General features: G+C 37.5%; 1 protein-coding gene across 5 annotated transcripts in view; it reads right to left on the reverse strand.

The window, feature by feature from the left end:
* The window catches only part of LOC105284577 (mucin-12), a 275,050-nt gene that overhangs the window by 249,322 nt on the left and 9,990 nt on the right, over positions 1–15,738 (reverse strand). For all 5 annotated transcript variants that reach the window (XM_026970345.1, XM_026970344.1, XM_026970343.1 and 2 more), the window contains exon 2: positions 8,953–9,127. In XM_026970345.1, the coding sequence (XP_026826146.1) occupies positions 8,953–9,127 (175 nt within the window). The remainder of the gene's footprint in view (positions 1–8,952; positions 9,128–15,738) is intronic.

The following is a 15,738-nucleotide window of genomic DNA, read 5'->3' on the forward strand; positions in this document are numbered from 1 at the left end:
GAAAGGACATAAGTCAAAGCTCCGGTACAAAGGTCGATATCAAGGGGAGAGGGCAGGTGGCGAGGGACGGTGAGGTGCGCCTCGCAAGGGTGTCGAACGCTCAGGTCTCGTGACAAATAGAAGCTTTGTGCCGCGACAATGGGGAGTTTATTTCCGGGCCGGCTGGGGCTACAATGTAGGCACTATACTGTAATTAAATTCCCAAACCCAAGGATTCGGGAGGTTATAGAGGACCAGAAGGAAGGAGCTGGAGAGAAAGAGGGAGAGAGATGCACCACACGTACGCTGAGAAGGAGTGAGAGAAACGGACGTGGGACGGCGTCAGACAAGGGGGTAGGAGGTTGCCAGAACCTTAGCATATTGCATACTGACCGGTCCGGAACGCTCCGGGCTTTCTCTCGCGGCAGACGCCATATTGTTTGCCGTATGTTCCTTCCTACCTTCCTGCCTTTCCACGCTCGTCCGACGCCCAAGATGAAACGAATTCCACCTACATGGCATATCTTCACCGAGAGAGTAATCGCGGAATGATAAGTCTCGTACTGGCCTTTCAATCCCTAAAAGCGGGACTAAATTTGAACACCGTGAAACTTCGTGCAAGGAATAGACTCTGGCGCAACCCTATCCCAGCCCTATTCTGAAGTAATATCTCCAGATTTGTGAACTGTTAGACAAAGAGTCTCGTAACAATAAATTTTTCGGCATATACGCTACTCACGCAATCAAAGTAATCGACGCACGCAAGTTTAGTTTACCGTCGAAAAATTATTAACCAATGGAATGGTGTAAAACTAAAAACTATAACAGAGAAAGCAACGAGAATAATTCTGTAGTCCGTGGGCGAAAGCACGGCCTTGGATTCGTCAGCTGAAAGTATCGGTTACACGAAAGACAAATACAGGGGTGGTAGGACTGAAGTAGGCGTCGAAATATAAAGTCTCGGCAGATCCCCAAGGCTTAACACGAGCCTGAGCTAAGAATAGACGACGAGGAACGGTGTTAGACGTTTCTGATCTTCGAGAAAGAGTGGATGGGTAATCTGTATTGGTAACGCGAGCCAAAGTCTTATGTACTTGAGATACGACTTATATAAGCAGAGGTGATAGAGCACGGAATATAAGCAGTCTGGAATGGAAAGTTTGATCCTAAGGAGTGCCAGCTTTTAACGTGAACGAGTTTACATGACTGTCACGTACATCGAGTAATTGTGCGCGAGGGGAAAAATAAATTAGAGGAAAATACGATGCACGCAAGTTGATTGATCGAAATGCGATACGAGTCATCTATCTCGATGCTAGACACTTTTCAAAAATCTGTATTAAAATACTGGGGCAAAAGTTAATTTTCTTATTTTAAGAAACATGAAAGAAACTGTAAAAGAAACTGTAATAATTAGTACAAGATTTATCTTCTTTACCGTAGAAATCTTTATAGTTCCATGAGAAAAAAATCTACAATTTTGTCATCCTGATAAATTGTTGTTTGTCATTCAAGCAAGCAGTGTTTGAAAGTTCAAAATATATTAGAAAATGTTTAGTTAAATTTATTTCATGGACTGAACTCGCCGAATGATAACGCGCTCTTTAACGACTTGCGTCTAGATTAAACAAAGTCCTCATCACAATTTCACAGCCTCGTTGGAACAAATGGTTCAGTAATAGGTGCGATCGAAGAAGAAGCTCACGTAATTGCATCGATCGCTTAGATAAATGGAGCTCCGCCGTGTCGGAGAAATAAGAAACTGAGAGATACGGAAGACATAAGATCGACAAACAATTTCGCTAGACGAACTTGAAACGATTACAATGCAAAAGCATTGAAAGGAACAAAAATAAAAAATGTTCTATTACTTTCCAATAATGCACTATTACGAATCCCTTGGCATACTTACTATCTTTGCCACTTGATGACGTGCATATGTATATAGTACACACACAGTAATGTATATGATCTACGCTATAAGATCCATGACATGATGTATTTTGTATTAGTTTAATAAATATATAATTTTATACCAATATATATAATATAATTTACTGCACAAAGAGACGCCTGCATAAAGATATAAAATGATTGAAATATATGGCAAAAATATCAAATAAATGATTAAATAAATGAGATAACATAACGTCAGAAGAACGTAATAAACTTCTCTTCGCCGATGTTGTGCATCTTGACGAAAACCACCCAACTTCGTTTCGACGTAATACAACCCTTTCCGATCACGCAGCTTCTTAAGGAGACGAACGGGATCAGGATCACGCGTCCCCGTAAAACGGGGATAGCGTTTTAATGCCGGGCAAACACACGTATAGATCCCGAGCTGCCGAACGCGAGAGAGAACTTCAGATGGAAAGAGAGAGAGAGAAACACGAAGGGAAGTAGACGAAAACGTTCGTGCACGGCTTGTCAGGGCGGGGTTCGCTAAAATGAAAGTTGGAGCCACGGCTTGCCGCAGCAAATCCGGCTTGATTAAAACACCGTAGGAGGAATCCCTTACCCCTTTTACCCTTAGCCACCAGCCACCGCGGCCCTACCACCGCGCCGCCCCGTTTATTTCGACCGTCTTCGGTCGCCAAGGAACGCGCCAACGTATAATCTTAATGCAGTCTTATACGAGGCGGAACGAGGCTATATTTCATTATAACCCCGCAGTCCTTCCGGAGCCCTTCGCAAACCCTTTCTATTTCTACTGGCTATAAGCGCGCGCGCGTACGCTCGAAGCAACTGGGATTTCGCTCCCGAGATATCGTTTGCGACGTAGGACCGAGGGCTGCCGAGTAAGTATCGAAACGATGACATTGGCTAAAGTGCCTCCTCTTTCTCTCTCGGAATGTGCCTTCCCTAATCTTTTCTGTGTCTCGCCGAAAAACTGCACGGCTCCCCTATATAAGCGGCTGCTGCTGAAATTATAATATATCTCGTGATCGCGTCTGATAACAGAGACAGGATGAGACGCGGACGGAACTTTCGCGATCGATAAACGAGCCATCATATTCCACGCGGGACGTATTCGAATATTAAGTATAAAATATAATGATATATTTCCATCAAGAAGATTGGATACCGACACGACATGATTGCAATATAATAATTCCTTTCATCACTGCCAAATGATATATTTCATCACTGCACTATCGCAAATTTTATTTCAAGATGTAATAGAAGTACACTAAATGGTTAGACCATGAGAACGAACAGAAAAGATTTCAGATAATTACAAGTAAAATTTGATGAATGGCTATTACTTATGACGTTAAAATTATAGCTAATAGTGTCGCTACATTTATGCGATAATTTTTTTCTTTCTTCTCCTTATTAAATTAATACTTCAACAGAAGTACAAAAATAACAACTCTCGCATTCGGCTCTTCTCATTTTTGTTACAAGTATCGAAACTGATAAAAATTATTTATTAATTAAAAGTGCGATTAGAGAGAAGAAAGAAGGTAGAGAAATTATTTCACATTTTAGACGGAACCAATGTCGATGAAAATAGTCGGCAAACTTACCGACCGTAGAGAGGCAACGAGGGTGAGGGGGTTTAAAGCTCGAGGGGTAAAAAGGGGGTGTATTTACGACGTTACAATACCCTATGGGCTAATCCTCGCCCGAAGCAGTACCTAGGCCGATCGACGCTTCTCCCTTCTTCACCGAACGCAATCACGACCTTCATTCAAGTGCAGAGAAATCCACCTGAAGTAAAACCATTTCTCTTCCTTGCGCAATCAAGCGGGAATTAAAGTACAAAAAGGACGTAATAATCGCTGGAACCTGGTATTAACGTTAGAGGCGAACATTTAATGTAACGTTACCCTAAGTGTACATTGTGTTCTCGTTTTTGCAAAAAAGTGAAGGTTGATCACATTTGCACAACATATTATATTTTTACGTTAATTTATATGCGACTACCAATTATTCTCATAATTCTGCAAGTTTCTTTCCAATTATATAAAATATTGTACATGACTACTTCGCTAAAGCATTAATTTTAAAAGAAAATCTCAACGTACTCTTAAAATAGTATAAAGAAAACTACATTTTTACTAATCTTTAAAAATACTTTGCAAAATAGCGTCTAACACTCAAGAGATAAATGCCTGCCGGTGATCTCTTTATAAGAGGAATTGAAAGCCCTCCCACTCGTCGAGCACCGTATCCCGCTTGTCTTCTTTTCTTGAGGCCTAATTGACACGATTTTTATAAACTCCCCTTTAGCTATGAAGGGTGAAGTCTAACACCTTCAACCTCAGACCCTTCCGCGAATGAGAGTCGCTTTGTGGCTAAAGAATACAGCGATGCTCGATGCATAATTATTATTTTCAGCGGTAGCGAAAAATATTGCGTGATAAAAAATATATCGGATACATGTAAATTATTCCAAATGCATGTAGTTACAAAGGATAATTTACGAATAGTCTTCAAAATCCGATGAGCGATAAAAAAAGCGTGTCACTAGGAAGCATCAGTGATCAAAGTGATATTCCGGAAGCATCTATTTGTAACGCGGAAATTCGTCCCTTAAAGTGGCGCGACTAATTGAAAAAATTGCCTCGCCTGACCGCCTCGTTACAAACGCCTGATAAAATTTTCAACTGAGAGTCACTGTCGTAAATATAGGTACAGGGGTGAAAACAGGGTGCACATTCCAAAGCCTTGGATCTGCGTATCCTCGCGCATTCATTCATAAAAATTCACTCAACCGCGCGGCTACTCCCACCGAGTGAATTGGAGGGTTCGTTCCAACCCCGATCAACGTGACAGCTCGACAAAGTTAAAGGGTACTGTGCTTCATCTTTTCAGGTTCCCCCGAGAGAGCGATGCTGCTAACGGTATCTTGTAAAATACAAAGAAGTACGTTTCGTGAGAGCAGGTCGAATGACAGCCGGTAAACATGCAGGAATCCGATGCGCGTCGAAAAATTCGGCATAAATTTATTTCTGCGCGTAAATATACGTCTAATTATCCGTAAAATCAATTATTATCCATTTTCTGATCGACTCAAATAGTTTGCTCATTAACGGAAAATAGCATAAGGCACCAATCGATTAATGACCATAGAAAACTAAACATTTACAATCATTCTGTAATTCTGCCATGTATATGAATCAGAGATCGAGACGAGGCAGGTGGCCATAAGTAATAAACACGCGTCCTTAAGCGGATTTGGGGTTGGCTTTTCGCCATTTTAACGCCGCATATTCCAAGCTTCCATGAGATTAGCCGGTACCCAAACAGATATTTCTCTGTGCACATTATAAAGTTGCAGAAAATTAATTTTTAACAACGTTTTCTTTGATAAGCCAATTCGCAATTTCTGTTGTTGTAATGGCATCTATTATTTTAACAAATTATGCTGTAGTTTAACACTTGTTTTACAAAGTTATTGCTGCTGTAGCTTGCTACTTTGTTAATTATATCCGCTTAAATATGACTGGTTTCTTAATTGTAACGTGCACCATCATCGCAATCTAAGAGGACATCTCGTACATCGAAAGAATATTATAGCACGGGATAAGAGTTCCCCTTTAAGAGAAACGGCTGCTCGTAATCGTAATCGTAACCGTAACGATCATGAAAGTTGAGGCGGCGGAGATTTCGACATTAATATTCCAACGGCGCCCGTGCGAAGACCCGTGCCGTTAATAAAGAAATCACCAGCGATTCCGAAATGACAGTGTCAGCCGTCGATTTCCCATAGCCGAGAAGCCGAGCTGATGGCGTTTTAACGTCATTGTTCGCCAAAGGGTGCATTAAGGTCAATTTCGAAATAACATTGATTCTCGTAAAAGCATTAAACAATGTATAAGTCCTAATCGCTCCCGCATCGCAAGTTACTATTATAAGACGTATGTACAAGGATAGCTGAACTTTTGACGAAACATATTGATTATTAGAACGTTTTTATATTGTGCGATAAAAAAGAATTTATGAGAGGCAAAACGGTCTGATTAAAAAATAATTACTTGAAATCGAATGTTCGGGCTTTGCACAATTTTATAATCTAAACTCGCTATTTTTAACAAAGTGTATAGAATCTATTAAAGATATGTAAGCGCGAAACTTAAACTGCGAGAATTAATATAATATTATATTATGTGATACATCATGTGCAATCACCTGCAAACTGTCTTATGATGCAGTACTTATTTATTATATAAGAAAAAATCTTGTAATACCGATATTGCATATTTTACCTTTACCATTATATTAACTGTTACTATTTCTTATATATTATAAAAAAATTGTACTGAAACATTTCGCGCACCCCATAAAATCCAGAAGATGGCTGGTGGCACCCTCTACTCCATCACCTCTTAACTTCACGGCTACAGCGCCTTATTGATTTCTAAAAATCTATCTATTTTTGTTTTTTTTATGTATCGTACACAAGAAAATTATTTTTAATAACGTACATCTCTGTAACAATATCCTTAAATTTTGTTATAGATTAATTATTCAAGATCATGATATTTACGATACAAAGATATTGCAAATAGCATCACGCTATTGAAAATATTAAACTTCTTTCAAGAAATTAAAACAATGTATCTACGATGATTCATGATAGGAATAAATATAGTCTCCCTTCTAGCTTCAATCTCAGCAAAGACTTTATCTTATTCAGTACAGCGCGAAGCATCCCTCGATCTCCTATCCCTCCCCCGATCCTTGCCGACGGCTAAATAGCTAACTTCGCGCAACTATCCCAATAGATTATGATTATTGTGGAGGAAAGCTCTGATTTATGCAATTATCATAAATTCAGTCCACGCCCACCAGCTTGCATATGCCCAAGACGCCTTCTGCCGTGACTCCATTCATAGAATTTCAATAGCAAATTATACGACCGTAAAGCACCTACCCCTATTGAGAGATCTTTCACAGTTATGTTCATCACTGTGTATATCATTATCGTTCATATGTCTTATTATTTTTTTAATAATAGTATGAATTTATACTGCAAAAGACAAAGAAACAGAAAGCGTTACTCAATTATAAGTAAATTTCTCACAACAAAGAAAATATATTAATAATAATTGCAAATGCATTTTACAAACACATCATACTTTTTATCTTAATTTGTATATAGCGAATAGTTTTGTAAAAATAAATTAATGAATCTTCAAAAATTGTTTTCCGTAAAAAAAAGAAATGATAAACATTAATTATATGATACATGTTGTTAAAAAAGATTTCTTTTAATCAACAACCGCCTTCGCCTTATCGATTGAGACCTCAAAAGTGCGCTCAACTCGGTCGACACCGAATAAGTAAGGATCTCTTTACCCTTTACCAGTCGGTAATAAAATAGGAAGTAGAGTCGGTAAGATAATCATTCAAGATATAAAATTACTGTTTTCTATCTGTTTTCAGAATATTAATAATAATATATAACGATCTCATACTATAAAGTACAGTAATAACTAATTATTATAACAGAGAAAGTTGGTAAAATAAATTAATAAGACTAAAATCATGTGTAACAAAACATATCGACATTCGATAATAATGCAGAATCATGAGAAGATAATAATACCTATCAATTTATTTCACAATATATATTTCATAACACAGAAAGAGAAAGACAGACAGACAGACAGAGAGAGATGTATATAGTGCAATTTAAATTTATATGAACGTGTAGCTATATATACATATATGTACGTATGTGTATTATGCAAAAGTAAAAGATAATTCTCCAACATCAGTTATAATCTATTATATAACAGAGCAAATCAAAATTAACTAAATATAATTAATAAACTAAATATAAATATTAATAATTAAATAAATATAATTACTCAATGTATACACAACATACACCATATACACGAAATAACACAAATTTTCATTTATTTAAAATAAAATCTTTAGATATTCTTTTACATTATAAAATTGAAATAAAATGCATTTAATTAAATAATAATTTAAGTAATAATAAAAAAATCATAAAGTCATTTTTTTAAGTTGTCACATAAGTACAGAAATAAAAAAGTTTGAGTAGTTTTATAATTAGATAATTAAAGTTTAATAATTTTTTTCAACAAATCTTTTTATGTTTTTTTCTATCCTCTCATGTTGCATTAACCTAAATTACAAATTTAACTCTTATTAGAAATATTTGATTTATATACATATATATGTATATCTAGAATATTATTTAATGAGAATTGCATAATGATTTTATGCATTTATTCTTTCTATAACTATATGCGATTTAGTCTCGGCTCAACGAATCATATAAGATCAAAAGCGTTATTAATGACGCTTTTAAATAACGGTACAAAATCATCAATACGATAGTGATAAAACTGGAAATTATCTCTTCCGCTGTGCAGCACGGATTCAGACCTGCGTGAACATTTATACGAGTAATAACTATCTCACGTATGAAATGATCGATAAAAAACTATGATAATATAAAACGTCAGCATCCTACGTCGTTATGATCGTTCAGTTTTATGTACTTCACAAATCTCATCTTTTTATTTGTGATAAACCCACGTCTTCTTTTGTAATCCTCTAATTTGTCAGATGCAATACAGATATAAAAATGAGCATTATAAATAAATTACTGCTGGTGTATTCGTGAACAATGCTTGGCATTGTTATACAGTTATATAGGACAGTAAAGGCTATTTCAACACAGCACGATAGAATTTTCTGAAGGATTACATAATATTTCCTAACTCGAGATGCTCGATGAGCTAAAGCTTCAGTAATTATTCTCCACGCGGATAATAACCATGTCGCCCTTAAAAAGTAGGGCGATCTTTTTCTTCGACGTTCTATTATTAAGCTCTAGCATTTGTACAGTTTTAGAATATTATCGATATTGTCTCAACATGACAACATCGTACATCTACATATTATTATGCGACAATTTCGCATGACTTCCTTCCATGCTCATTGTTGCGGATTTTCAGCGAATTATCGTGTCCCACTTACCTTTTTCGGAGAGGGATGCAACACGGTCACCGGGACTTGGCGCGGTGTTGGCATGGATGGCGGGTGATCGGCATGATCCTTCACGGGAAACCGCGGCAATTTCGATTCCCGATTCGAGGGTAGCTCGAGCAGGTGCTGTATCGAGTGATTCTTTCTTGTCTTTCTGGACGCCATTCTATTAACAGACGAACCCACATCTCAGTAACATTTAAAATTTGCTAGTAGTCGCTACGAAACAGTCTCGACCTGACTTTCCTGAAATTCTGGTAATTCTGGTAACATGAAACATGTTTCCAATGTACCAGATGAAAAATAATAGGATTCTGATATTGTTTTCCATGATTATTCTCGTGAAACGCGTAATTATTCATGATTCATTTTGCAGAATTCATTGTCCCCTTTTTAATTTCGGATTCCAATGAATCCGCGCAATTTACCCCATGTTACATCAGAGAAATATACTGAAAAAATTCACCAATTTGATTTGTATAGCGTATGTGTTCGTTTGCATCTTACTTAGAAATATATCGATCCGTCTTTCCTAATTGTTTGTTTCAATGTTATTTATAACGAGAATAGTGTCGGGCATGTACACTACTACAGACACGCGACACAGCCACGTGCGTAGACACCTTTTCCAGACGCGCGGAGGTACTGGATATCGGATAAAACTTTCGCATTTAACTTTTCCGTCCTGCTGGGGAAACGACCAACAAAGCTCATCACCGGAAAGTTTTCCGAAACAAGGATAGGCGAACGACTCGAGGGGAGACAGAGCGTGCGCGCATACTCACACCATTACACAATCGCGATTGTGATTCCGCGCCAACATCCCAACTCCGGACTATCCAAATATCGCACATTCGGATTCTCGTTGCTAGATAAACTATAAAATTGCCGACTATTCTACAGTATTCCCTATACAAAAGTATGCAAAAATATGGAATATAGAGAAAATAAAAAATATGATAAATATTTTTCTTATTTCCTTCTCATTTTCTTATATTTTCATGTACAGAAATAAATATACAATAAAAATTATCCCAACAAATCATATTAATTCATAAATGTAGAATTTATAAACATTGATTTGCAATTTACAAGTCGCAGAAATTAAATGTTGATGAAACTTAAGATTTTTTATGTAAAAATGATCAAAGGAACAACTCGATCAAAGAATTTGAGAATATTATAAATAAATAAATATATCGCGCGTGCCAAGTTTCAAAAAATCATCTTGCATACTCAAAAGTTAATAACCGCGTAACTGTAAACACATAGCTGCAACATGATGCAAATATGTATTTCTCTTAATGTCAAATTCAACAGATTTTCGTTATTTATTTATAATTTTACGTATAATCGAACTGAATTACGTCAAAGTTTGCAGCTTTGCAGAATGAAAGTACATCAAATATTGGCAGGGATTTGTGAAAAAATCTCTTCAGAATAGACTCGCACAACCGCCGTAAAATCCTCGTGTAGAATACATACATCTCCAGTCTCGTATGTACGTGTGTGTTGCATGTAACAGCTCTCCCTATAGCCGTCGCAAAAGTTTGTTCTCTCTCGCGTATTTACTCACGCGCCACATCGTGTTCGCACACACACACATCACACTTCACTGGCTGCAGGCTGCAAGCACATGTACGTGTCGGCGAGGATTACGACCGTGACCTTACCGACCAAACCATCAGCGAAAAAAGGCGAAGATATCCTTTTAACTAGCTATCAAACCACATTTGCCGTGATAACAATACAAAGTCTGCTACTAATTAGATTGCTTCTCATCTCTTGCACGCTTGCCGCTTTTTATTTATTATTACACGCATAATACACATAATCTCATAGATTTTCGGTTGCGTTTAAGATTAAAAAATCAAACCAATTCTTCAAAGCAATAAGATTTCATTTTAATAAAATGAATCTTATAATAAATAAATGTATAAATGGTCTATTGCCTGCGAAAATATTCAATTGCTGACTAGATGTCTCGGTAACTTGCACTTCAGTCATTATTTTAATTAACGGATAAGAATATATAGTATCATGCCAGTTATAAAAACCGATACAGTGTACGTGTCAGGATTAATTTTAACGTAATTCACGGTACAAATGTTGCAAATATTACTGGCTCTGATCATCAGTCACAACGACCGCTCGTGCCGATCGATTGGGCGCATTCAACCATAGTTCATATAACTCTAATTAGCCCTGATATGAAATCGAAAATATTCTTGTAATAAATGAAAAATTTTTTAATTGACTTATTTGTATAATATGTCCAAATTCGTAGTATCATATATGGCAATTTCTACCTTCTTTACGATTTCTAATTTTGATTTTTTCTTTCTAATTTTTAAATAAAAAATCCGTAAAATTTTTCAAATCAACTGGAAATTTTATGTAAACGATAATATTTGACTGCATAACTATAACGTGAAAAAAACCACTTCTTTAGTTTGCCTTTTGATTCCTATTCTGACAACATATCTCGAATAGGTGATTTCGGAGCATCCGCATATTCACTCATTATTATCGTTGCACCCTACTTTTCGACTTTTTCATACGTATACGTGGTGCTGATAGATCCATAAATTATCTGCGATCTTTCAATAAAAAATTCATTGTATCTGCTATAAATCACGCGAATAAAGAGATTTTTGCAAGACGATATCTCTCTCAACCCTTTCTGCTTCTTCCTATTTCCCCTCGATCGATTTGCCATAAACGTGCACCACCCATTACGATCACGCTTCCCCGAACTTCATCCGAATTGGAACGCGACCCAAGAATTAAATAAAGTGTGATCGATTTCATCCAATAGATTCGCTGAGGCAGATTTCATAAGACAATTCACTTCGCAACAGTCTATTTTAGCAGATATTTGAACACGAAGTACTTAAACATATTAAACGTTAAGTTTCATGTATCAGGGAATGTCGCATTAAGCTGACGGGCTACTTTTAGTACATGCGTTTTCTGAATTCTCAATTTTCAGTTCCCAATTTCAAATTTCGAAATTTCTGTATGAAAAATATGAGAAAAGTCTTTATAAATTTTCATGTTGCAATTATTGCAACTTATCTTCAAATTATAAAAATCTGTTACAAAATAAAATCCTTTTACATAAAATTAATTAAAGAAAGATAAGACTTTACTGTCTCTACTGTATCCAAAGCTTAACTGCTGAAAAGAATCACTTATACAATATAACTGGTCATATTGTAAATATTATCAACTTTCCAATGATATAATGATTTGGTCATTCGAAGGATGATATGTAGATAGATAAACGTATACAAATATATCTCTATTACATAAATTAACAAATACTTAAGTCTACTGTTAAATAATCTGTTATCTCTCTTTGTACAGCCTTCTAAATTGACGCAAGCAATCAGATCTCAATATTCTTTCGCGTCTTAGATCAGTTAGCGGAGGTAAAAGCAAAAAGGAAAGAAGGAGGGCAAGGTAAAGACGGCGAGGAGGGAGGGTACGTATTTCAGTCATCCGACCAACTTTTGCAAGTTTAATGCTCGGGCGCTCGAGTAATTTAACACGACGAAATTAACTTTTCAGTTTTACCAAAGTTTCCTGGCAACTTAACCGCGTCTCCACCCCCTTCTCGCTCCTTTCACGTCATCCCCGTGCCGCCCCCATCCTCCCGGAATCCACTTCCTTACTCTCCCTCGAACCAACACGAAGAACCGGGACCAACTTTTAAAGCGCTCGTCGTGGTAACAACTGCGTGGCGCGGCGCTCGCTCCGCCGAACTATAATTCCACCCTTAAGACCCGAAGTTTACGACGTAAACTTCCCCACTCTCGCTGCCGCGGTGAGCTGACGTCGATGCTGCAAGCCGGAGAATGAGAAGCCGAGACTGAGGGTGGTTATCGAAATCATCGCTCCTCAGCCAAACGTTCATGCCGTCAAACTGAAAATCTTCATGATCGAAATGCATTTCCAAAAACAACATTCTCTTCTGATGTTAAACGAAGAGTGACAGGTAAAAAATTTTCCCTGTCAAGATGAAAATATAAAAATACAAAAACATAAATACAAAAATAAAGAAAATCATTCGTACGGACATAGAGACATGCTTCGGCTATACGTTCTCACTTTACAACAATCCATTCTTATTTTCTACTATCGCTATCACCACGTATACCTCAGCCTTATGCGATCCATTGTTTCATTTATAAATCACAATCGATGGAACGTGACCATCGATTAATCGCAAATAACGGGAGATATACGTTCGCGATGATCTTCCACTCTGTCTTTCTCTTTCCACACATCTTTCCGAGGCTGTACAAACGCAAACTGAGAGTCCCGGTCGATCGGGCATCCGATACCCCGTGCCAATACTTCTCCGACTAGTTTTGCGTGGCTATTATAGCCGCACGATTGGCTCTCCGTTACTTCCCATTCGTCTGTCCCGACATCCGCAACTTCTCGACGATCTCAAGTCCTTTCGCCGAGAGTCAGCACGACGGCGACCATCGGGCGGATACCGAAGCTTGAGATATCGCCGCTATCGCTCATTCCAAAATGTCAGTTCTTCCGGCAAACAAAAGACTTCAATGACCCAGACTTTCTGCTCGCATTTTTGGCAAAAATCCGCCGTAAAAATATTGCGCGTGATGTATGGACGCGCGTACTCGAAAACAGAAATCGGTGCGGGAGTGCCGTCCAGAAAGTGCGGTAACTATGACAGATTCATACTCCCCATCGCGACAGCGAAACGTGCGACACGGAAGATTGCGCTTTGGTGAAGTTTCGGCGTACCGAACTTCTGAACGACATTCATCGGATACAGAAGGCGAGCTCAGAGGCAAAGAAATGGGAACCGTAAAAGCGGGACCGGTGGTTGACTGAGCTCATAAAGAAACGTGTCGATCCAACAACGTGATTCCAACTTTCGTCACGAGTTCCCCGCAACTCTTTTGCAAACGTATCCGTGACACGAGATTTCGGAAGAATTACGGGACCAAACTCGCCCTTTGTGAAAACTTTAACACCGGCGCGCCATTTCTTCTTCGAATCGTTTCGAACTTTCCGAGCTGTACCCTGTCATAGAATCATTTAAATGCGCGTCACGCGCGTTATCGCTCTTAACCAACGGTTTTTAAGTAGATTTTACTTATGCGTGTTTAAATATTATAAACTAGTAGACGAAGTAAAAATATTATTTAAATTAAAATTCTCTCTAATCTTGTTCCATTAAATTCACGTATCTTCTTTTCCATATTCTATTACAACTTGTTATTGTATGTTGAGCTAAAATGGAATAAGAAGAGAAATATGAGTTGTATTCAAAACAGCTTTTACGGAAATAAAATGCTGCTTGTTATTTTCGTCGTCATTGCTGTTTTGGATAAATATATTACTTTGCAATGTGGAATTGAAAATTTGTAACAAATCAAAAATCAATCTTTTTTTAATTAAACTTTAATTCACGTTTCTATTTGTAAAATGTATCAATATCAATTTTTAAATAAGCTATCGACTCGCATAAATGCAAACTATACATTTAAATTTTATACGGCACATTTAGAATAATTTACACGTTAAATTTAGAATAGTTCAAAGTCAACGGTACTAATGGATAAAAAACTCTCATGTCATATAAGCAACAATTTCAAATGCACTAAGAATAGTTTCCAGATCGGTATGAATACACGAATAACTCTTGGAAGGTTCCATCTTTTCATAAATAATAATGTAAACTTCTTCTACAAGGCATTAATATAGACAGTAGAGAGACCGTTTTTTCATTCGTATCTTTCATGAAAACCATAGTCACTTGCATTCCTGGCAAAGTAGCAAAGGGCTATGCGCACGTTATTACTGAAGCTTTCAACGGAAATAAAAGATACGGAGATTTCACGTACAATTAACCAGTTTTCCTTCCGTGACTCGCTATTGTGCATCTTATAATGACACACTTACATCGTGGAACGGACGGAAGAATCGCGACGGAATATACAAAGCTTATCCAAGACAATATGCCGGTGTTTGCGTAAAGAGGCACAAAACGGCACGAAGTTAACTTGTGCTCTTCTGAGACCCAACGAGGAAGGACAACAGGAAAACGGCTAGGATTACGACGGTGTCGGCGCGAACGTCAACGACGATGTTAGCTACGATGCGACGACGACGACGACGATGAAACGCACGCGCGCGGAATCAGGTTTGAAAGGCCTCGGACCACGCTTCGGGGGACTCCAAAAGCGCCCAGCCAACAGCCACTTGGTGGAATTCGAAGCACAATGCCAACAACGCGGAATTACACCACGGAAGCCAGAACGATAGCGGCTTAATTAGTACCTCTCCGCCTCGCCGTACATCGAGTCGTCGTCACACGTGCTGCTAAACGCAGACGGGATTTTGTTTATGACGCGTCTCATATGCGAGAGCAAAGAACGCATGTTCCTTTACATAGTATTTACATATCCCGCACAAATGGAATAGACGTCTGGAATATAAGCACACAATGCAAAAGAGCAGGCAAAGCGAGAAGGAGGCAAGGTAGATTGGAAAAAAGGTTTTTATACGTTACGATATTGTTTACAGATTTGCAAGTAAATATTTGATTTGACATGAAAGTAACTTTTAAACTATGACTATCTATTACTAATATTAAGATATCTTAAACAATAAAAGTGATATTTAATAATTATCGATTATTAAAAGTAACATTATATTTATATTAATAAAAGTATAAATTCAATCATTGCAAACGCTTTAGATATATGTAAAATAATTTTGCTTAATGGATAT

Source organism: Ooceraea biroi, chromosome 6, assembly GCF_003672135.1.
Source record: "Ooceraea biroi isolate clonal line C1 chromosome 6, Obir_v5.4, whole genome shotgun sequence".
Classification (NCBI taxonomy): Eukaryota; Metazoa; Arthropoda; class Insecta; order Hymenoptera; family Formicidae; genus Ooceraea; species Ooceraea biroi.